This window comes from Protopterus annectens, chromosome 6.part0 (assembly GCF_019279795.1).
Source record: "Protopterus annectens isolate FY-2018-M chromosome 6.part0, PAN1.0, whole genome shotgun sequence".
In the NCBI taxonomy this organism is placed as follows: Eukaryota; Metazoa; Chordata; order Ceratodontiformes; family Protopteridae; genus Protopterus; species Protopterus annectens.
The window spans coordinates 413,264,894-413,288,918 of NC_056737.1; the positions used below are offsets into that span (position 1 = coordinate 413,264,894).

Consider the following 24,025-nt stretch of genomic DNA (forward strand, 5'->3'; position numbering starts at 1 on the left):
TAGGATCAGCGAGGGGCTCTGCTTCACCTGAATTGAAAGTTTGTTCCAGAGGAAAGGTGACTTCTGTGAGTCATATCTGTCTCTCCATCAAGTCATGTTGATGTCACATACCAGGTTGAGTTCCCTAGAGCGAGTGCATCTTATACCATTTGATTTATGATTGTGCAGCATTTCCATTAAAGCGGGATCTTAGCTTGCTTTATATGAAAGGCAGAGGTCACCTCTGAGTAGTCTGTAAAACATAGAGTATAGTGACAGTGATTTCACTCTGTCAATTTATGACATATGCGGAAGACCCTGAATTTTCTTTGTAAGAAACCTTTGAGGTCTTTCCAGTTACTGCAGGTGCCTGGTAAGGTACATACCAAAGGGAGCATTGTACTCTATTATTGACCTGATGACAAGGGAATTATAACCTATTTTGTTCTGGATGCAATGCCCTTACTTATGAGGTGGCTGATGTAGAAAGCCTTTCATACCACTGTGGAGACGTGATGGTCAAAGAAAAGTTTGCTGTCAACCTCTGTGCCCAAATCTCTCACCACTGATTGAGTGCTTAGGGTGTTGTTATTAATGTGGTAATCTGCAGGGACATCATCCTTGCCAAAAGTGATGATAATTCATTTTTTTGCATTGAGTTTTAGCCCATGACTTTGGCACCAGTTGTTTGCCTGCGAAAGTTCCTGTTTTAGGATATTGACATAATTTGGGGACTTGATGATTGCACCCAATTTGTCTGAGAAGTAGATTCCAAACAATAGGGGCCCTGGCACGGATCCCTGGGGAACACCACTGGTCACGGGTCTGCTGGTGGAGGAAGAGTCACCTATTTTGACTGTGTGCATTCTATTGCTGAGCTAGTTTGCAACTCACCTAACAATATATGGATTAATCTCAAGCGGGTTGAGTTTGTCAATAATGCCTGAGTGGAGAATAGTGTCAAAGGCACTGGCCAGGTCCATGTGCATGGATTTGCCTTTGTCCAGGGCTTTAGGGACTGTTTGAAAGAAGTCCACCAAGTTCAAGAGGCAGGATCTCCCTTTAATAAAGTCAAACTGGGTCAGGTTGAATGTTTGGAAGTCTCCTATATCTTTGTTGATAAGGTCCATGATTATTCTTTCCATAGCCTTGCAGATTAGGCTGATCAGGTTTATGGGTGTTTAGCTCCCAGAGTCTGTGGAGGTGCCTCCTTTATGTAGGGGGATGACGGTTGCTGTTTTCCATTCAGCAGATACAAAACCAGTGCTTAGACTGTGGTTAAAAAGAGTACCCAGTGGTGTAGTTAGTTCCTGCTTTAATCCATTTAGAATGCAGGCTGGGATATTATCAGGTCCCATAGAGGCTGTGTTTTTGGCTTTGGAGAGAGTGTTTATGACCTGCTTCTTGGAGATGCTAGGTGGAGGGCAAGTGGTAAAGATGCTTTGGGGGATAAATGGCAGGTTTGGGGGAGAAGTTTTCACTGAAACTGTCAGCTAACAGATTGGCTGTTTCTGCTGGTTCAGTATATGTGGTGCCATTAACAACCAGTTCTGCACAGATCTGGGTTTTTCCTTTAACGTTTCTGATGTAGCTAAAGAAGCCCTTATGGTTATCCTTAGTAAAAGAGGCTAATTTAGATTCATAGTTAGCTTTATAATGCCATACAAGGTGTTTTATTTGCTTTTTTAAGCCGAGGAGGGAATGGTTTCAATTCAGAAGCCATTCCATCCTGCTCTTGGGCAGCAATTTCTTTCTCTTATTGTATAACCTGTTAATGGCGGATGCCCACCAGGTAGGCTTGTTCTTTCTTGAGAATCTTGTTTGATCCTATCAGGTATGGCTAAGTCAATACATTTGTATAGGTGCTTATACAAGGCATTGGTGTAAATCCCAGTATACGTATCCATGCCATCAGTGAGGGCAGGGGCTATGATGCTATTAATGCCATCACATAGTTGGTTGTAATTGGCTTTGGAGAAGTTTTTTAATCTAGTTGCTGCTAATGGGGGGGGGGGTAGGATGTTATTGTTACTTCTAATGAGACTGATTTAAGATCAGACATCACTAGGGAAGCCCACACTCATGGGGTGGTGCAATGATCACCAATGTTAGTGAGCACCAGATCTAGAATATTTGGTCCTCTTGTGGGGATGTCAACCAACTGGTCCAGAGAATTGGAGTTGATGAAGTTCAAGAACTTTTGGGCAAGTGTATTAGTACACATGTAATTTACCCAATCTATAGATGAGTAGTTAAAGTCACCTAAAACCAGGGTGTTTGGTTGTATCTTGATCAATTCAAATAGATCCAAGTACACAGTGTGGGTATTCTGGTTCATGGAGGGGGTCCTGTAACTGACAATAACTTAGAGAGGGGTCTTAACTACAGTCAATTGGACCTGGATTAGTTCAAGGGAATCATTTTTTTAACCAATCTAGAGGTGTATTTATCTTTGATGATTATTGATGCTCCACCTCCTTTAGTTCTTGCACTTTCAGTTTGTGGACTGAATGTGTGGAAGGCATTATAACCCAGTATGGCTGGGTTACTTTTCATTGCCTTAAACCAAGTCTCTGTGACTGCACAGATGTCAGTGTCTTCTAAAGTGAGGGTGCTTCCAGTGACTACAGTTTTAGCTTTAGACTCCTAGCATTTAGCAGAATAACCTTGAGGTTGTTTGTGAAGTTATTTTTACATCAAGAAGTTTATTGTTGTAACATTGCCTAAAAAGGGCACTATGGGGTAGGCTAGAGCCTTAACCAGTAACTGAAATCTCAGAGGTGACAGATGAAGATCATCTCTGGCAAAGCAGTATGGTCTATCTACCATGTCATCCCAGGCAGACAGGTACTGAATCCCCTTAGAATAGTGTCAAAAGATTTTTAATACTCTTAACATATACTGGAAGAATCACGCAGCAAAAAAGGTAGGCCAAAAAAGAGTTTATTTTACATGCATGGAGATCTGCCACAAAAAGTTCTGTTGCTGGCAGTCTCATTTCTACACACTTTACATGGGTTTTTATACCCTCTTTCATGCATACTCAGCAGCTGGTTACTAGACAAGGAATTTCAGTCAAGGCTATAAATTCACTCAGTGGAGCCTTAGATGGTAAAAAAGTCAGACACAAGATAAGTTGGTGCCTACATCAAGGTAACATCTATGCACTCCTCCTTGGTCAGAGGTCAGTCCCAAGATAGGCCTGTGCCTGGACCAAAGTAGCATCTGTGCATTCCTTTCTGGTCAGCAAATTCCTTACAAGAAAAACAACTCATTTTAGCTTATTTCTTTGCACGCAATGCAGTTTCACATTTTAACCCTTCCTATACAGGATACAAAGATGTTGAACACAAAGATTCTTACTACATTTCCCCCCTCACAACACTTTGTATCCCCAGTAATACATTTTATTCATACAGGTTTTAACACAGTTTATTTCCTGTATATTCAGAATAATAAGCTTTAGTTGCATTGGCAGACAATACACTTGATATTATCATTTGGATGCAAGGAATGCAGCAACAACCCAACAGTAGGAATATAATGGCACCAATACATACAGCAATTAAGACATTCATACGTACTGTTCCTCAATTCCCAAACCAATTTTGGAAAAAAGTCAGTCAATGGATACTGTCCTGGTTTTGTAAGTTCAGAAACTTGCTGTAGGATCTCCAGATGACTGTTAATGTCATATCAGTTGTCTGTAATGAACGGACAACACTTGCAAGTACCTCCTTTCGCTAGGGTGAGTTCGGCGCCATACGATTCTGCAACACTACAGTCCTTATTGCAGTTAACTCATCCGTCACCAATCCTAGCACAGAAAAAGTTGCATTGCTCAGAGTTTCTAACAGTTTTGACAGTTTTCTGAGCTCCCAAATAGATTTTACTGTCCCATAAGCTGGAAGAATACCAGCCCAAGAAATGACATCATCGCCCAAGTCCATGTGTGACAGTCCCTTGCTGCTACTGTGGGCCAAATCGTGATGATAGATTCAGGATGCATCAATGTTACCTACGGGATTAACAGGTTTATTCACAGCACGTACATTTCGTATTTTACCTTGGGGAAGAGTAAATGAATGTCTTATAGCTGGTGCCAAATAACCCAAAAAACAAACTGCCTGACCAATTTCTTGGTAACCATTTGTATGCTTTTTTTTACCACAGACAAAATAACAGTCATTCACTTTAAGAGTAATATTTACCGGAATAGAATGATTTCCTTTGTCTTGTATCCCTTTAAACAAAGGATCATACACAGATAACATTTTTTTCAACAAAACTTGTGACATTAATAAGCCCTGTACTATTAATAAGCACTCTTATAGGCTTGAAACTTGTTGCACAGTGCCCATCTAATGTACAGTTATGAATTATGGTTACATTACATTGACTCCATCCAACCTTAATTTTTCCAGATCTCTGGAAACATACAGTTCCATTCTGACGACCCATGAGGGGTAGTGCTATTTTGTCCTTTAAGGCTACGTTTGAAGTTTCAAACAGTAAATTAGTCCATGTATCATTTGCCCCCAAAGGGACTGTACCTAACATCAGGCCACCATGTACAGTAGGGATAGCTGTGCATATCCAACAATTTGAAACATTAAAAGACAAAGCATATGCATATTTAATAGCTTGGTACGTATTAAAGGGTGGATGCCAAGCTGTATTTTTATCTCTCTTCACTTGGCTAGTTTCGTTTGAAAATAAAAACGGCCAAAACAGAAAAGTAACAATCACACTTATTAACAACAAAATTAGTTTGGAATGCTTTTGTGGGGAAAGACTAAATCCTTCCGGTATTTGCATTGCTACAATAGTCAGATATTCATACAAAACAAGATTACTACTAATTAGTGTTTTTCAGTTTCCTGGTTCCACTTTCAGGATCCTGTTGTTCTTCTGATCTGAAAAATAATAATTCGTTAGAGAAGTGTTAGTTTTTGTCAGCATTTTCCTCATGTAATCTGCTATCTCTTCACCCCCTCACGTTCCATGAGCAAAGACCTTGCCACTGCGGGCGTAATAAGGCACGCATTGACAGGAGTGCCAGAGGTAAGCAGTTTATCCAAGACTGATGTGTCTCGGTCATGAGTTTATGTAACTTGCCTTTGAGAATGCCAGTATGGCGTTCAACCAACCCTGCTGACTGTGGGTGGTAGGCTCAATGATATTTTAACTTGATCTGAAAACGGCCAGCTTTTGAATAACTTGGTTTACTTAAATGTGTGCCATTATCAGAATAGATGCATGTAGGTAGCCCAAAATGAGAGATAATGTTATTTGTAAGAGCCTTGGCTACTGACAGTGCATCTGAGTGTGCTACGGAAAAGCTTCTACCCATTTTGTAAAAGCATCAATAATGACTAACACAAATCGCTTTTGTTGAACAGGAGTTAGTTCAATAAAATCCATACAGATTGTGTGAACTGGATATGGAGGCAGCGGAAAAGCTGCTGGGGTGATCCGCACCCCACCACCATGGTATCGTGCACAAAGCAGGCACGACCAACAAAATCGTTTAGCATACGCTATAAAACCCTTGGTCCAGAAAATTTGCTGGATTATCTGAAACATAGCAGCAGGGCCCAGATGAGATGGGCCATGCGTCATTAATGAGGCATACCTAAAAAGGTTTGTTGGCAAGACATACTTATCATTTGGACCTACAAAAACTCCTTGCTTCTGAATAGCCCCATATTTAACCCATCGCTGTTTTTCCTGAACTGTACTAAGTTCCTGCATTACTTGTAAAGTTTGTAGATCAAATTTATCTGTAGGGTGAAGTTCTTTTTGTGTGGTCTCGAGTGCAAAAGTAGAGGTTAAGGCTACACTTTTTGCAGTTTTGTCAGCTAGTGTATTTGTAAGTGACACTGGATCCTTGGCATTTGTGTGTGCTGCGCACTTACAGATGGCCAATCCCCGTGGCAGTTGGACAGCTTGTAAGAGGCTAAGGATTAAATCCTTGTGGGTTATTTCCTTTCCTGAGGCAGTAACCATTCCCCTATTTTTCCATTGCTGTGCAAAGACATGGACCGTGGAAAAAGCATACTGACTATCTGTGTAGATAGTAACTGCCTTATCCTTGGAAATGGTACATGCTCTGGTCAAAGCAATCAATTCAGCGCTTGCGGACAGATTCCTGGGGAGAGGTTTTGCCTCTAGTACCTTAGTCTCAGTTGTGACTGCATAACCCACTTGGGTAATACCTGCCTCATTCTTACGTGCTGACCCATCTACGAACAGGGTCCAATCTGAATTTGCCAAAGGCTGATCCTTAAGGTCTGGTCTTGGCAAGACATTAGAGTGTATTAAGTCTAAACATACGTGAGGTGCACCGTCATCAGCTGTATGTAACAGCGTGGCTGGATTAAGAGTGGTGCATCGCTCAATGGTCATGTGTGGTTGTGATAGTAATGTTGTCATGCAGGACAAGTGTCTGCTAGGAGAGAGAAAGGTAACTTTATCCTGTAGAAGTATTACCGCGACAGAGTGCGGTACCCGTAAAGTAAGGTCATGAAACAAAACTAGGGTTGCAGACGCCTGCACGGCCAGTGCAGCTGCGACTACTGCTTGTACACAGTGTGGCAACGATCGTGCCACTGTGTCTAGTTTACTGGAATAAAAAGCTAATGGCCTCAACTTATCCCCATAAATTTGCAAAAGAACCCATGTCATAAAGCCCTGCTTACAATCTACTGTCTGAACAAAAGGTTTTGTATAGTCAGGGAAGCTAAGTGTTACAGATCCTGCTATCAGTTGCTTTACCCTAGTAAATGCCTGTATTGCCTTATCTGTCCAGTTGTCTACCAGCATTTGAAATGGTATAGCCTAGATATCGTACTTTAGCTTTACAAAATTGTAATTTAGATTTGTTTACCTTATGTCCCTCTTTCGCCAAGAAATGCAATAACCGAATAGTTTCGGACTCACAGACAGCCTCCGTGGGTGCAGCCAGTAAGATGTCGTCCACGTATAACAGTAGATGACAGCCATGCTCCGGTTGAAACTGTGCCAGGTTTGTTGACATTTCTTGCGAAAAAATTGTAGGGCTTTCACAATATCCCTGCGGCAGCCTTGTGTAGGTGTACCGCTTGCTCATGAACGTAAAAGCGAACCAAAACCTACTAGTTTCCTGTAGAGGGATGGGAAAAAAAAAATGCGTTACTGATATCAATGACAGAAAAATACTTATCTGTGGGAAGGATATCATTTAACAAAACAGATGGACCTGGGACCATAGGAGCCCTTGGTACTACAGCAGCATTCACAGCTTGCAGATCCTGTACCATTCTCCAGGTCCCATCCGGTTTCCTTACTGGGAACAAGGGTGTGTTACACGGTGAATCTGTGCATGGAATTAAAACCCCAGCTTGTAATAGAGCCGTGATCACTGGTAGAATGCCTTCTTCTGCCTTTTTACTTAGCGGATACTGACGCTTGTGAGGTCTAAAGTCGGATTTTGGAGTTATTTTAACCTGTCCTGCTGTTCTTATTAGCCCAATGTCATGTTGCCCGCGGGACCATAAGGAGTCTGGCACTGATTGTAACTTTAATTCTTCCTGCGGGATTAGGAGATATAGTCAGAATGGCCCTCCCCCGGGTGGCGTTAGCCTGTCTTCGCGGAGGTGAAGGCCAAATTAGTTAGCTCATTTACTACATTTTGTGGTCCAGTTTCGACAAGATCATTACTGTACCAGTAGTGTAAATCACCCTGCCCCACCTGCAACATAACATCTTGAATTTCTACTCGCTTGGCTAGAATCCCTGATGCAGTCGGCACAGCTGCTATGCCAAACACGTGCATTAAATCTCTTCCTAATAAGTTTACAGGGCAAATTTTAGAGACAATGACTCGAAACCTGATAGTTTGGTTAGTTTCAGGGTCCGTGAACCATAAGGGTTTAGATAGTGGTTCTTTATAAATGCGGCCATTGGCTGCCTTGACTAATACATAGTCATCAGAAGTTACATCAGATGGCACTGCAGAGGTTTTTAGCAGGGTCCTGGAGGCCCCTGAATCACACAAAAATTCTACATCCTTCCCTTCTACTTGAAGTGTGATAATCGGTTGTGCCTCTAGCTGCATAGTTACAGCCAGCGCTGTTAAATTAACAACCTGATATTCGCCTTCGTCTGAAAAATCAGTCACTTCATTCTCCCATCCTGCACATTCCCTTTTACCTTCTTTATTCACATTCTCAAAATCATTCTCATTTTGTATTACTGACTCTTGCCAGTCGACCTCAGCATCTGGGTCCGGTTCGTCCGTGCTGCCATTATATAGTCATGCTGAACTATGATTTGGAGCAGCAGTGGATTTCCCGGGATTCAGGCAATCTCTTGCGAAATGCCCCTTCTTACTGCATTTAAAACATTCCCCCCTCTTTTGTCTGCCTTCGTAATTTTCAAAATGTCCTACATTCCGTCTCCCTCTGCCTCTACCCTGTTCCCTTCCTCTACCTCTGTTGGACGGAGCTTACATCAACATAAGTGTTTTATCCGCGCTCACCATAAAGGTTTGAGCCTGTTTTCTTTTCTTTTTCTCAAGATATTTATCTGCATGTAAAGGGATACGAGTGTGTGGACAGGGTATATACCTTAGCTTCTTTTTGTTTTACTCTGATTTGTCTATACTATGGTTACGTAGCTCCAGAGTCTCCTCTGCTTGTTTTTTGTAAAACTATGGAGGGTATTTTTTCCTGCTTCTCTGCCTCCTGTAAGACTATGAAGGACACCTTTTCTTGATTTTCTGCTTCTTTCTTTTTGATACTGGGGTGGACTAACCCTGTCTTTAGTGACATCAGAATACAAGGGTAGGGCCGTTGGTTTACGACAGACAATAGATGTTTCGTCATCTTCTTTGTGGACAAAAAATGCACCTTTTGCACTCGAGCCACTACTTCCCTTATTTGAAAATTGTTCCTATGTCTCTTATTAGCTTTTTCTAACCATTTCTGTGCTTGAGGAAATCCTACCTTTTTTGTTTTTTAACCTTACCTCCTGTGTCCCTGCGCAGGTCTCTCACTAGATTTTGACATTCTGATTTATTCAAGGTACCACTAAACCCATAGTCTTTTTCCATTTTTTCATATATTTTAAGTTTTTTGGATGTAATTTAAACATATATTCCTCATCCTCAGTCCTTTTATTTAAGCAGCCCTTACTAACACAACAACTGCTTCCTATTCCCATTTTTCTTATTTAAAAGAAAAACTGTTTCCCATTTTTCTTATTTAAAAGAAAAACTGTTTCCTTTTCCTGAGATCTCTACCGGTCTTTTGTAAAATTTAAACAAAAGAAATTCCTTTATGACTAGTCCCTTAAAAAACTTTTACAAAAAACAAAAAAGCTTACCTTACTGCGGATCTTCCGCCCTCGTTCGTCACCGTCCCACGGATCGAATCTAAGAGTGACTGGCCTCTACTTACGACTTTTTGTCGGAGGTCTTTCCATTCAAGGGAGCCCGAGATTCGTTCTCCCCTTCCTGTACAGGTTTTTCAGTCCCTCTTATGCGATTCATCTGAAGAGGTGGCCCCACGTTCTTGGGCGCCAGAAATGTCAAAAGATTTTTAATACTCTTAACATATACTGGAAGAATCACGCAGCAAAAAGGTAGGCCAAAAAAGAGTTTATTTTACATGCATGGAGATCTGCCACAAAAGTTCTGTTGCTGGCAGTCTCATTTCTACACACTTTACATGGGTTTTTATACCCTCTTTCATGCATACTCAGCAGCTGGTTACTAGACAAGGAATTTCAGTCAAGGCTATAAATTCACTCAGTGGAGCCTTAGATGGTAAAAAAGTCAGACACAAGATAAGTTGGTGCCTACATCAAGGTAACATCTATGCACTCCTCCTTGGTCAGAGGTCAGTCCCAAGATAGGCCTGTGCCTGGACCAAAGTAGCATCTGTGCATTCCTTTCTGGTCAGCAAATTCCTTACAAGAAAAACAACTCATTTTAGCTTATTTCTTTGCACGCAATGCAGTTTCACATTTTAACCCTTCCTATACAGGATACAAAGATGTTGAACACAAAGATTCTTACTACAAATAGCATCAGAAACTAAGCCAATTGTTGAAGTCAATCATGTTTTGTTTATATTATATCATCTTAGGTAAAGGTAGTATGCTGCTCAATGTTAGGGACATACCTGCCTGAGACACATATTCAGAGAGTTCAGTCATGTTTCTCTTCATATAATCCAGTGAGGTACATCTCAAGTCATTCACACCACATGATCTATGATGGAGTCATAAAAGTACTTGCTGTGGAGAGCCTTGAATGCGTGTGTGATGTGGCAGATCCTGGCACTCGACAGACAGCTAACCGTAATCTTCTCCTTGTCCAGCCTGGTGAGTGAGGCATCTCTATGTCTTACAATAGAGTCAGCTATGACCAAAAAATTTGGTTTAGATGTGCTTTGCCTTGGGGTCTTGTTTGGTGAGACAATTGTGCTTATGGTTTTATGTGTATTGACTGGTGTAGATGCTGTATTAGGTGTAGCATGTTTGTGTTTTGGAAGTCTCAGGTGTTTACGTAAATTTCTGGTGAGTACCTCCACGTATGATGGTTTATGTATTGAGAGCATGGTTTATGCAGGAGGTGTAGTATGTTCTGACAACCTCTTCAGTGTCACTGTTCTGTGAACAAGAGAGCAAGGATTCCAAGTTCTTAGAGTATATGCATCTCTCACAAATTGAGCTTGAGTGGTTTAGGAGTAGAGGGTTGTCAGTGTACATTTGGCAATTGCTGCACTGCCTCACCCCTGTCAATCAGGCTGGCAGGAGAAATGGAGGAGGACTGACCATCCATAATACTAGGTGTAAATTTGCTTACTTTAATGAGGAAGGATGTGGTTTAATTGGGGGTTTAATGTTGGGGTCTATACTATTGGGCCTGTCAAGGGATATGAGTGTATTAGGGTTAGGAGATTTCAGTTAAAGTGGCAAATGATGTAGAAAGCCCAGCTGCGGTGCTCTCCGAGCAACTAAGCACAATTTAAAGGACTCCTCAGTTGGAGCATGGGCAGCTTCTAATGAAAATAAATCTACTTAATACCCAAATTAAGACAATTACTGTGGATGTAAAACTTTAGTTATTTTATGACAAGATGTTACTTTTTGATTATAATGTCTTTTACAGAGTGAACTACTAAGAGGACTAGCAGCCTCTATGAAGTGACTAACACTGTCTCTTGTTCACCTATCCTTTGTAGTAAAAGGAGGAGGGTGCACACCCAGTACTGATTGCACGTTAATATTAGCTAAATGTGGTGATTTTTTCTTCATTGCTTCTGTTGCATTTGTCAGCTTTCATCTTGCCTTTAGCCTAATCATTTTCCTAGATTAACATTATTTGGTAAAAAGAAAAAAAAGTCTCTGCATTATGCTTGTTGTTTTTCCTCCTCCTTTTCATAACTAAATGCAACAATATTCTGCATACCTTCCTGTTTGCTTTTTACTGTAGTTTCTTTTTTGTCCTGCAGGCATCTCTGAGTACAACAGAATCTGCACTTGCTCTGAACCGATATATCTGCTCTGCAGTACTTCCCTTATTAAAACGCTGCGCACCTTTGTTTGCTGGAACAGAACACTATGGCCCTTTGATTGATTCTACACTCCACACAATCTATAGACTGTCTAAGGGTCGTTCTCTTACTAAGGCACAAAGAGATACAATAGAAGCATGTTTGCTATCCATTTGCAGGTAAATATTCAAACACTGTCATCCTAATTTGTCTATAAATTCCAGTAATAACTTGCTTTTTATTTTATAGCTTGCTTTTGTTATATTCAGTTTTAAAATATGCATTGGATTTTGTGAAATTACTTGGTCATGACACATTTATTTATGTAAAGACATTATATAAAGGAAAATTCTGCTCTCCAATGAAATAATTTACTTCGTCCTATACTATCAGCTAGATGTGGTTTTGTACCCATTGACTATTCCATACCTTTCAGTTTCATTTTGCTTTTTGTATGCCACTTCCTCTTCAAATCAAATGTTTTTTTCCAGAAAAGAATTTGTATCAGCATTTATGATCTTCTTCGTCTTTCGGCTGCTCCCGTTAGGGGTTGCCACAGCAGATCATCTGTTTCCATTTCTTCCTGTCCTCTGCCTCTTGCTCTGTCACACGCATGTCCTCTCTCAACACATCCATAAACCATATCTTAGGCCTTCCTCTTTTCCTTTTACCTGGCAGCTTCATCCTTAGCATCTCTTTCCCAATATACTCTGCATCCCTCCTCAGCACATGTCTAAACCAACGTAATCTTGCCTCTCTGGCTTTGTCTCCAAACCTTCCAACCTGGGCTAACCGTCTAATATACTTATTCCTAATCCTGTCCACCCTTGTCACACCCAGTGCAAATCTTAACATCTTTAACTCTGCCACGCCCAGCTCTGACTCCTGTCTTTTTGTCAGTGCCACTCTCTCCAACCCATATAACATAGCTAGTCTCATTACCCTCTTATAGACCTTCCCTTTCACTCTTACTGGTACTCGTCTGTCACAAATCACTCCTGACACTCTTTTCAACCCACTCCATCCTGCCTGTACTCTCTTCTTCACCTCTCTTCCACACTCACCATTACTCTGAACTGTTGTGTTCTTGCAGTTGGCCACCAGCCACAATTTTACATCCAGAAATGTTATTTGCAGAGGTTGGTAAAGCTCTATAAAGCATATATCAGTAGATAAAGTAAAACTCATTTCCAAATAATTAGCATTTGGATACATTCTTATATGAAGCAAAGAGCTAAGTTGTACTGAAAAATAGATGAACAGACCAGTAAATGCTGTAATTTTTAGCAAGTTAAGTACTACTTTAACTGATGTAATTTAAAAAAAAAATTAGGGTCAGTATGAAATGTTTAGCTTTCATCTGCCTTATTAGCTTTTTGAAGTGACAGCTGTTAATCACAGATGGATGAGCAGACCTTCTAGACCTTCTGGCCACTTTTAATACCAAAATAAGAGCGTGAGGAGGACATGGAACATAGACCTTTGAGTACTTAAAAATCCCTGTTGTTTATCTGCTTTGTATTGCTGGAGATTTAAATGCATCATGAAAAGCATTTTTGCAGTTAACAGCACAAGTACATTCATTCAGTGAAAATGAAACATTGTCAGTACTTTCAGAGGCATTCTAAAAAGTCAGTGACTCACAGTGCAGTCACTGTATGTAAACTGAGAGAGGAAAAAACTTCATTTGTTATGTGTAGATTCTCCCATGGATTGTTGAAAGGTCCTAGAGCAAGTAATATTCTCATGCTTAAAAAGCCCTGTTCCCATGAAACAGTATTTTATGTTTCAGGGACATCTTAGCCTTGATGAGAAAATACCTCATTATCAGCTAATTTGCATTTATCTGAATTATAGATGTTATGTTGTCCTATCTCGCCTTCATTCTTACTGGATAGGTTCAGAGCCGATCCTCGCTACACTAGCTTGAAGTCTCTAACCTGTCTCGTGGCAAGAAGGTATCCCATCATGCAGTGGTGTAATCCCCCAGATCTCGTTTGCCGCTTTACGAGTTCAGATGCTTCTCTTCTTGGCTGTGGCTAAGTCCTTTAAAAAGCTTCTATTTTTCCCTTTATTTAGTTATTTATAGCTTTAATAATTACTTGGTACTTAGTAATTTGTAGTTTTCTCTGTCGATTAACTGTGTGCTGTGTTTTCGAGTATGGTTATCTTCCAGGTGTGTGCTTTTGGTGGCCGTTGTTTCTCGCAAGGCCTTTTTTGTTGTTTCCCATTTGTGGTAGCGGTGTAGTTTACCGCTAAGGTAAAAGTTAGCTTTTATAATTTTATTAGCTCATTTCAGTTAGAGAGCTATTTTCCTGTTGTTGTATCTCCTCTCAACTCTACTAGGTCCGTTTAAGTTAGAGGCTTAGTATCCATTTAAGTTAGAGGCAGAATTGTTCCCTTGTTTCTTCTTGCGTGTTTAGAGTGTTTCAAGTCTTTATAGTGTTCTTCTTGTGTTATAATACTGTTTCAGACTAAAATTATTTGCGTGTGTTAAAAATTTTATAGAAGTGTGTTAAGCTTTTACCTGTAATTACTACTGTGATTTCCTTCCTAAAATGTCTAAGGAAATTAGAGAAAAGGAACCCAAGCCTTCAGGGTTCAAAAGTGTCAAAAATGCTCACAGAAAATGTCCATCACTGATGGACATAACATTATGTCTATTGTTTGGGGGCCATCCACCTCCAGAAGACTTGCACTTTTGTCACTCCTTTAGCTCCATGTTCTGCAGGAGAGAAATAATAAGCTTATATTCAAAGGGCTCCTTAAACTGTCTTTTGAGGAGGCTTTACTTAGCACTTCCTCTTCCAGTAGATCTCCTTTGTCTAAGAGTGACAAGGCTTCAAAGCAACCATCTCCAGCTTCTTCAGCTCGGTCAGAGCCGTCATCAAAATTGGCTAAAACGTCTGATGGATCCATCTCCTCTGCTCCACAGCATTCAGAACCAAATTATAGAGTTGGACACAGCATTCAGAACCGAGATTATAGACTTTGACAAAGCTAGTCGTTCGGCTCCTAGCCCTTCAGAGCTGAAAGAGGCTGTTATTCGGAGCCATTCCACTGATTTGTTACTGGTTTCCGCTACCTTGAGATCTTCCATTTTGGAGAGATCTCGCTCACCAACCCTCTCCTCCAGGTCCTCTAGGAGCTTATCAGATGATAACGTGTGTCGTGGACAGGATGGTGCGCAGACTTTTGAAGTCGCCGGCGCTGGTTAAATTGTTTTCAGCTCTGACCCAGTTGGTTCCGGAGCCAGCTAAGTCTATGACTATTACATCCACTATGATTCCTCCTCCAAGCCAGGATCTTCAGAGCCAGAATGCCAGGTACTGCTTGCTGTAGATTCTTCAGTTCCAAGACCCCTTCCGGAGATTTTGCAACCGATCCCTGCTCCGACTCTCTCTGTGCCATCTGGAGTGTTTAGGGGCAGAAGCTCTCCAGTCAGCTCTGGGGGGATGCTCAGACCTGAGTTTCCTCAGTTCCAAGTTTACGTTTCAAGGTTTTGGCTTGGCTGAGCTTGGCTCCTACATCAGCCTCGGAGCTGTTCTCCTTGGAGCAGGATTCCCTCTGTTTCCTCTGAACCAGAGGTGTCTTTGGAGCCAGGGAGATCTGCCTTCAAGCTGATAAGGCATGTGCTGTCCCCTCCTACAGCTCTACACAAGGATACTGGTATTCTTCCTCCAAAAGCACCGGCGTCTGTCTCAGCACCACCTCATCCATAGGAAAGCAGAGACCCAGAGTTGGGTGAGCCCCACTCTTCTGAGTCCTCCCCAGAATACCCTTATGAGGCAGCTCCACAAAAGAGAACATGCAAGAGGAAGCATATTGACTACCCTGATGAGTCTATCACCTCTGACACTGACCTTGAGGAGTCAGAAGGGTCCCCACAGTCATCCTCTAAAGATATCTCCTTTGCAGATATCCTAGAGATCCTGAAACAGAGAGGCGGCTGGAAGTACATCAACTATTCTGATGAAGAGTCGGTGTACCTGAAGGCTTTTGGATCTCAATCTTCAGCCTCCTGGGTGTCTGCCTTTTAATGCACTACTGGATTTTTGTAGTTGAAAGGCATGGGAGTCACCAGACACCATGGAACTAGTCCCTCAGAGGCCAAATAAGTTCTTGTCAGCACCTGCGGAAAAAGAATTCCTCACGAAAGGCATTCCTGTAGATGCTATAGTGGTGGCAGCATCCACCAAGAAGGAGCTATCTGAAATATCCCCTTCTGTCCATCCACTGAAAAAGGACTCCCAGACAATGGATAAATATGGGAAGCATGTTTTTTTGTCAGTGACGTTTTCCCTTAGATCGCTGAACTATCTTTCACACTTTACGAGGCTACAGAGAGATCTCCTGAAGGAGTTAGGAGATATTCTCCAAGGTTCACTGGCTGCAAGGGTGTCAGAAAAGGTCACTTTCCTGCTATCTACCTTAAATTCTATACTTAACTCCTCCATGAAGCTACTATCTTATGCTGCAGATGGAGCGAGCAGGGCAGCGGGTTCCGGAGTTTCCCTGAGGAGGCACTCCTTGATGCGCTTGTTGAACTTTGCAGAGCCCTTCAAGTCTACCTTCACCAATGCCCTTTTGATGGTTCCTCACTTTTGGAGGACACACTCACCAGATGAGAGCAGGAAAGGAAAATTCTATCTGCCATTGAGGTCGTTTTCCGTTCCTTCAAGACCTTATCCTAAAGGTCGAAGATGTGGTTCAAAAGATCCCAGGGAGCTCTTCAAGATGCATGAGGTGAATCCTTCCCCAGGGGCAGAGGGGGAGGCAATAATGGTAGATTCCATCCTAGAGGCAGAGAGGGTCCGCCAAACCAGGGTGACCGTGATTCCTTTCCCAGCTGGCCTTACCAGTGCTCCTGAAAGGAGGTCTGTCTGCTCTACTCTGGAGGCAGTCGGGGGGGGTGGCACGTTTCTTTGTACCCAGAAGCCTGGCAAGATATCTCAAGAGACAAGTGGGTACAAAGTATAATATCCAGAGGCTATTCCATTCCCTTTGCCATCCTGCCTCACAGATCAGAAAAATCCTGGATGTTCCACCCAGTCAGAGGGAACAAACAAGTGTAGAAATTCAAAAGTTGCTAGACAAAATAGTTGTCCAAGAATTCCCCACAGACCAAATAGGATTCGGAACTTACTCACGATTCTTTTTAGTGCCAAAAAGAACAGGGGACTGGAGTCCCATTTTAGATCTCAGCAAGTTAAACGAATCTGTGAAGAAGTCCAAGTTCCGAATGGTGACACTGCAGTCAATTTTTCCCTTTTTAGGAAAAGACAATTGGATGTGCTCAATAGACCTCCAAGATGCGTACTACCACATAAAAATGGACAGAGCATCAATGAGTCACTTACGCTTCTGTCTGGGAGCCAGTCATTACCAGTTTCTGGCTCTGCCCTTTGGTCTCACTACAGCCCCCAGAGTGTTCACCAAATGCGTGGCAGTAATCACAGCTCACTTGAGACATCTGGGATTCCAAGTGTTTCCGTACCTAGATGACTGGCTCCTTACTGCCACCACCAAGCATCTACTTCAACAGGTGAGGGACACCACTCTTCAAACTTGCTCCCAGTTAGGGATTACAATCAATTTACAAAAATCTGCCGTGTTACCTTGTCAACATATTACATTCATAGGCACAGATCTAGACACTGTCTCCATGATGGCACGACTTCTGCAGGACAGGGTTTCTGTTCTCAGACAACAAATAGTCAACCTCTTACCCAGAAACAAAGAAAAGGCAAAGACAGTTTTGAAACTCCTAGGGACTATGGCTTCAACAATCACCTTAGTTCCCCTAGCCAGAATGCATATGAGAATTCTTCATTGGCTTCTGTTTGCTCGATGGTCATTACAGGAACTTCCCATGTCTCACCTAGTCAGAATCACAGACTCATGCAAGAGAGATCTCCTGTGGTGGTGTCAGTCCGACCAGGTGACCATAGGACAACCCTTTGTCCCACAACTACCTGTAGCTACGGTGACCTTGGACACCTCCCAGGTAGAGTGGAGGGAGCATTATCTGGGAAGGATGGTCCAAGGCACATGGCAAGAGCATGAGGCCCATCTGTACATCAATGTCCTAGAGATGAGAGCAGTGCTTCTAGCATTGCAGGCACTCCAGGACTCTCTTCCACTGGGAACGATTGCAATCCAATCAGACAAAATGTCTGTGGTCTGGTACATAAACAAACAAGGGGAACCAGATCATACCCTTTGTCGAGAGGCACTGAGAGTATGGCAACAGGCAATTTCTTCCCAACATTTTCTGATAGCAGTGCACATCCCAGAAATCCAACATGATAGCAGACAAGCTCAGCAGGGTGATTTTAATGCCTCATGAGTGGTCTCTGAACCAAAACATAGCAGAAGAGATCTTCTGAGAATGGGGCCAGCCTTGCTGTGATCTTTTGCCACTCCCATGAATGCCAAGTGCAGTCAAGGTAACATCTATGCACTCCTCCTTGGTCAGAGGTCAGTCCCAAGATAGGCCTGTGCCTGGACCAAAGTAGCATCTGTGCATTCCTTTCTGGTCAGCAAATTCCTTACAAGAAAAACAACTCATTTTAGCTTATTTCTTTGCACGCAATGCAGTTTCACATTTTAACCCTTCCTATACAGGATACAAAGATGTTGAACACAAAGATTCTTACTACAAATAGCATCAGAAACTAAGCCAATTGTTGAAGTCAATCATGTTTTGTTTATATTATATCATCTTAGGTAAAGGTAGTATGCTGCTCAATGTTAGGGACATACCTGCCTGAGACACATATTCAGAGAGTTCAGTCATGTTTCTCTTCATATAATCCAGTGAGGTACATCTCAAGTCATTCACACCACATGATCTATGATGGAGTCATAAAAGTACTTGCTGTGGAGAGCCTTGAATGCGTGTGTGATGTGGCAGATCCTGGCACTTGACAGACAGCTAACCGTAATCTTCTCCTTGTCCAGCCTGGTGAGTGAGGCATCTCTATGTCTTACAATAGAGTCAGCTATGACCAAAAAATTTGGTTTAGATGTGCTTTGCCTTGGGGTCTTGTTTGGTGAGACAATTGTGCTTATGGTTTTATGTGTATTGACTGGTGTAGATGCTGTATTAGGTGTAGCATGTTTGTGTTTTGGAAGTCTCAGGTGTTTACGTAAATTTCTGGTGAGTACCTCCACGTATGATGGTTTATGTATTGAGAGCATGGTTTATGCAGGAGGTGTAGTATGTTCTGACAACCTCTTCAGTGTCACTGTTCTGTGAACAAGAGAGCAAGGATTCCAAGTTCTTAGAGTATATGCATCTCTCACAAATTGAGCTTGAGTGGTTTAGGAGTAGAGGGTTGTCAGTGTACATTTGGCAATTGCTGCACTGCCTCACCCCTGTCAATCAGGCTGGCAGGAGAAATGGAGGAGGACTGACCATCCATAATACTAGGTGTAAATTTGCTTACTTTAATGAGGAAGGATGTGGTTTAATTGGGGGTTTAATGTTGGGGTCTATACTATTGGGCCTGTCAAGGGATATGAGTGTATTAGGGTTAGGAGATTTCAGTTAAAGTGGCAAATGATGTAGAAAGCCCAGCTGCGGTGCTCTCCGAGCAACTAAGCACAATTTAAAGGACTCCTCAGTTGGAGCATGGGCAGCTTCTAATGAAAATAAATCTACTTAATCCCCAAATTAAGACAATTACTGTGGATGTAAAACTTTAGTTATTTTATGACAAGATGTTACTTTTTGATTATAATGTCTTTTACAGAGTGAACTACTAAGAGGACTAGCAGCCTCTATGAAGTGACTAACACTGTCTCTTGTTCACCTATCCTTTGTAGTAAAAAAGGAGGGAGGGTGCACACCCAGTACTGATTGCACGTTAATATTAGCTAAATGTGGTGATTTTTTTCTTCATTGCTTCTGTTGCATTTGTCAGCTTTCATCTTGCCTTTAGCCTAATCATTTTTCCTAGATTAACATTATTTGGTAAAAAAGAAAAAAAAAAAAGTCTCTGCATTATGCTTGTTGTTTTTCCTCCTCCTTTTCATAACTAAATGCAACAATATTCTGCATACCTTCCTGTTTGCTTTTTACTGTAGTTTCTTTTTTGTCCTGCAGGCATCTCTGAGTACAACAGAATCTGCACTTGCTCTGAACCGATATATCTGCTCTGCGGTACTTCCCTTATTAAAACGCTGCGCACCTTTGTTTGCTGGAACAGAACACTATGGCCCTTTGATTGATTCTACACTCCACACAATCTATAGACTGTCTAAGGGTCGTTCTCTTACTAAGGCACAAAGAGATACAATAGAAGCATGTTTGCTATCCATTTGCAGGTAAATATTCAAACACTGTCATCCTAATTTGTCTATAAATTCCAGTAATAACTTGCTTTTTATTTTATAGCTTGCTTTTGTTATATTCAGTTTTAAAATATGCATTGGATTTTGTGAAATTACTTGGTCATGACACATTTATTTATGTAAAGACATTATATAAAGGAAAATTCTGCTCTCCAATGAAATAATTTACTTCGTCCTATACTATCAGCTAGATGTGGTTTTGTACCCATTGACTATTCCATACCTTTCAGTTTCATTTTTGCTTTTTTGTATGCCACTTCCTCTTCAAATCAAATGTTTTTTTTTTCCAGAAAAGAATTTGTATCAGCATTTATGATCTTCTTCGTCTTTCGGCTGCTCCCGTTAGGGGTTGCCACAGCAGATCATCTGTTTCCATTTCTTCCTGTCCTCTGCCTCTTGCTCTGTCACACGCATGTCCTCTCTCAACACATCCATAAACCATATCTTAGGCCTTCCTCTTTTCCTTTTACCTGGCAGCTTCATCCTTAGCATCTCTTTCCCAATATACTCTGCATCCCTCCTCAGCACATGTCTAAACCAACGTAATCTTGCCTCTCTGGCTTTGTCTCCAAACCTTCCAACCTGGGCTAACCGTCTAATATACTTATTCCTAATCCTGTCCACCCTTGTCACACCCAGTGCAAATCTTAACATCTTTAACTCTGCCACGTCCAGCTCTGACTCCTGTCTTTTTGTCAGTGCCACTCTCTCCAACCCATATAACATAGCTAGTCTCATTACCCTCTTATAGACCTTCCCTTTCACTCTTACTGGTACTCGTCTGTCACAAATCACTCCTGACACTCTTTTCAACCCACTCCATCCTGCCTGTACTCTCTTCTTCACCTCTCTTCCACACTCACCATTACTCTGAACTGTTGTGTTCTTGCAGTTGGCCACCAGCCACAATTTTACATCCAGAAATGTTATTTGCAGAGGTTGGTAAAGCTCTATAAAGCATATATCAGTAGATAAAGTAAAACTCATTTCCAAATAATTAGCATTTGGATACATTCTTATATGAAGCAAAGAGCTAAGTTGTACTGAAAAATAGATGAACAGACCAGTAAATGCTGTAATTTTTAGCAAGTTAAGTACTACTTTAACTGATGTAATTTAAAAAAAAAATTAGGGTCAGTATGAAATGTTTAGCTTTCATCTGCCTTATTAGCTTTTTGAAGTGACAGCTGTTAATCACAGATGGATGAGCAGACCTTCTAGACCTTCTGGCCACTTTTAATACCAAAATAAGAGCGTGAGGAGGACATGGAACATAGACCTTTGAGTACTTAAAATCCCTGTTGTTTATCTGCTTTGTATTGCTGGAGATTTAAATGCATCATGAAAAGCATTTTTGCAGTTAACAGCACAAGTACATTCATTCAGTGAAAATGAAACATTGTCAGTACTTTCAGAGGCATTCTAAAAAGTCAGTGACTCACAGTGCAGTCACTGTATGTAAACTGAGAGAGGAAAAAACTTCATTTGTTATGTGTAGATTCTCCCATGGATTGTTGAAAGGTCCTAGAGCAAGTAATATTCTCATGCTTAAAAAGCCCTGTTCCCATGAAACAGTATTTTATGTTTCAGGGACATCTTAGCCTTGATGAGAAAATACCTCATTATCAGCTAATTTGCATTTATCTGAATTATAGATGTTATGTTGTCCTATCTCGCCTTCATTCTTACTGGATAGGTTCAGAGCCGATCCTCGCTACACTAGCTTGAAGTCTCTAACCTGTCTCGTGGCAAGAAGGTATCCCATCATGCAGTGGTGTAATCCCCCAGATCTCGTTTGCCGCTTTACGAGTTCAGATGCTTCTCTTCTTGGCTGTGGCTAAGTCCTTTAAAAAGCTTCTATTTTTCCCTTTATTTAGTTATTTATAGCTTTAATAATTACTTGGTACTTAGTAATTTGTAGTTTTCTCTGTCGATTAACTGTGTGCTGTGTTTTCGAGTATGGTTATCTTCCAGGTGTGTGCTTTTGGTGGCCGTTGTTTCTCGCAAGGCCTTTTTTGTTGTTTCCCATTTGTGGTAGCGGTGTAGTTTACCGCTAAGGTAAAAGTTAGCTTTTATAATTTTATTAGCTCATTTCAGTTAGAGAGCTATTTTCCTGTTGTTGTATCTCCCTCTCAACTCTACTAGGTCCGTTTAAGTTAGAGGGCTTAGTATCCATTTAAGTTAGAGGGCAGAATTGTTCCCCTTGTTTCTTCTTGCGTGTTTAGAGTGTTTCAAGTCTTTATAGTGTTCTTCTTGTGTTATAATACTGTTTCAGACTAAAATTATTTGCGTGTGTTAAAAATTTTATAGAAGTGTGTTAAGCTTTACCTGTAATTACTACTGTGATTTCCTTCCTAAAATGTCTAAGGAAATTAGAGAAAAGGAACCCAAGCCTTCAGGGTTCAAAAAGTGTCAAAAATGCTCACAGAAAATGTCCATCACTGATGGACATAACATTTATGTCTATTGTTTGGGGGCCATCCACCTCCAGAAGACTTGCACTTTTTGTCACTCCTTTAGCTCCCATGTTCTGCAGGAGAGAAATAATAAGCTTATATTCAAAGGGCTCCTTAAACTGTCTTTTGAGGAGGCTTTACTTAGCACTTCCTCTTCCAGTAGATCTCCTTTGTCTAAGAGTGACAAGGCTTCAAAGCAACCATCTCCAGCTTCTTCAGCTCGGTCAGAGCCGTCATCAAAATTGGCTAAAACGTCTGATGGATCCATCTCCTCTGCTCCACAGCATTCAGAACCAAATTATAGAGTTGGACACAGCATTCAGAACCGAGATTATAGACTTTGACAAAGCTAGTCGTTCGGCTCCTAGCCCTTCAGAGCTGAAAGAGGCTGTTATTCGGAGCCATTCCACTGATTTGTTACTGGTTTCCGCTACCTTGAGATCTTCCATTTTGGAGAGATCTCGCTCACCAACCCTCTCCTCCAGGTCCTCTAGGAGCTTATCAGATGATAACGTGTGACGTGGACAGGATGGTGCGCAGACTTTTGAAGTCGCCGGCGCTGGTTAAATTGTTTTCAGCTCTGACCCAGTTGGTTCCGGAGCCAGCTAAGTCTATGACTATTACATCCACTATGATTCCTCCTCCAAGCCAGGATCTTCAGAGCCAGAATGCCAGGTACTGCTTGCTGTAGATTCTTCAGTTCCAAGACCCCTTCCGGAGATTTTGCAACTGATCCCTGCTCCGACTCTCTCTGTGCCATCTGGAGTGTTTAGGGGCAGAAGCTCTCCAGTCAGCTCTGGGGGGATGCTCAGACCTGAGTTTCCTCAGTTCCAAGTTTACGTTTCAAGGTTTTGGCTTGGCTGAGCTTGGCTCCTACATCAGCCTCGGAGCTGATCTCCTTGGAGCCGGGGATTCCCTCTGTTTCCTCTGAACCAGAGGTGTCTTTGGAGCCAGGGAGATCTGCCTTCAAGCTGATAAGGCATGTGCTGTCCCCTCCTACAGCTCTACACAAGGATACTGGTATTCTTCCTCCAAAAGCACCGGCGTCTGTCTCAGCACCACCTCATCCATAGGAAAGCAGAGACCCAGAGTTGGGTGAGCCCCACTCTTCTGAGTCCTCCCCAGAATACCCTTATGAGGCAGCTCCACAAAAGAGAACATGCAAGAGGAAGCATATTGACTACCCTGATGAGTCTATCACCTCTGACACTGACCTTGAGGAGTCAGAAGGGTCCCCACAGTCATCCTCTAAAGATATCTCCTTTGCAGATATCCTAGAGATCCTGAAACAGAGAGGCGGCTGGAAGTACATCAACTATTCTGATGAAGAGTCGGTGTACCTGAAGGCTTTTGGATCTCAATCTTCAGCCTCCTGGGTGTCTGCCTTTTAATGCACTACTGGATTTTTGTAGTTGAAAGGCATGGGAGTCACCAGACACCATGGAACTAGTCCCTCAGAGGCCAAATAAGTTCTTGTCAGCACCTGCGGAAAAAGAATTCCTCACGAAAGGCATTCCTGTAGATGCTATAGTGGTGGCAGCATCCACCAAGAAGGAGCTATCTGAAATATCCCCTTCTGTCCATCCACTGAAAAAGGACTCCCAGACAATGGATAAATATGGGAAGCATGTTTTTTTGTCAGTGACGTTTTCCCTTAGATCGCTGAACTATCTTTCACACTTTACGAGG

At 41.8% G+C, this 24,025-nt stretch overlaps 1 protein-coding gene across 1 annotated transcript in view; it reads left to right on the forward strand.

Annotated features, from left to right (window-relative positions):
- Positions 1–24,025, forward strand: part of RYR3 (ryanodine receptor 3) — a 3,250,282-nt gene that overhangs the window by 2,224,201 nt on the left and 1,002,056 nt on the right. The window contains exon 48 of the mRNA XM_044074157.1: positions 11,481–11,701. Within this exon, the coding sequence (XP_043930092.1) occupies positions 11,481–11,701 (221 nt within the window). The remainder of the gene's footprint in view (positions 1–11,480; positions 11,702–24,025) is intronic.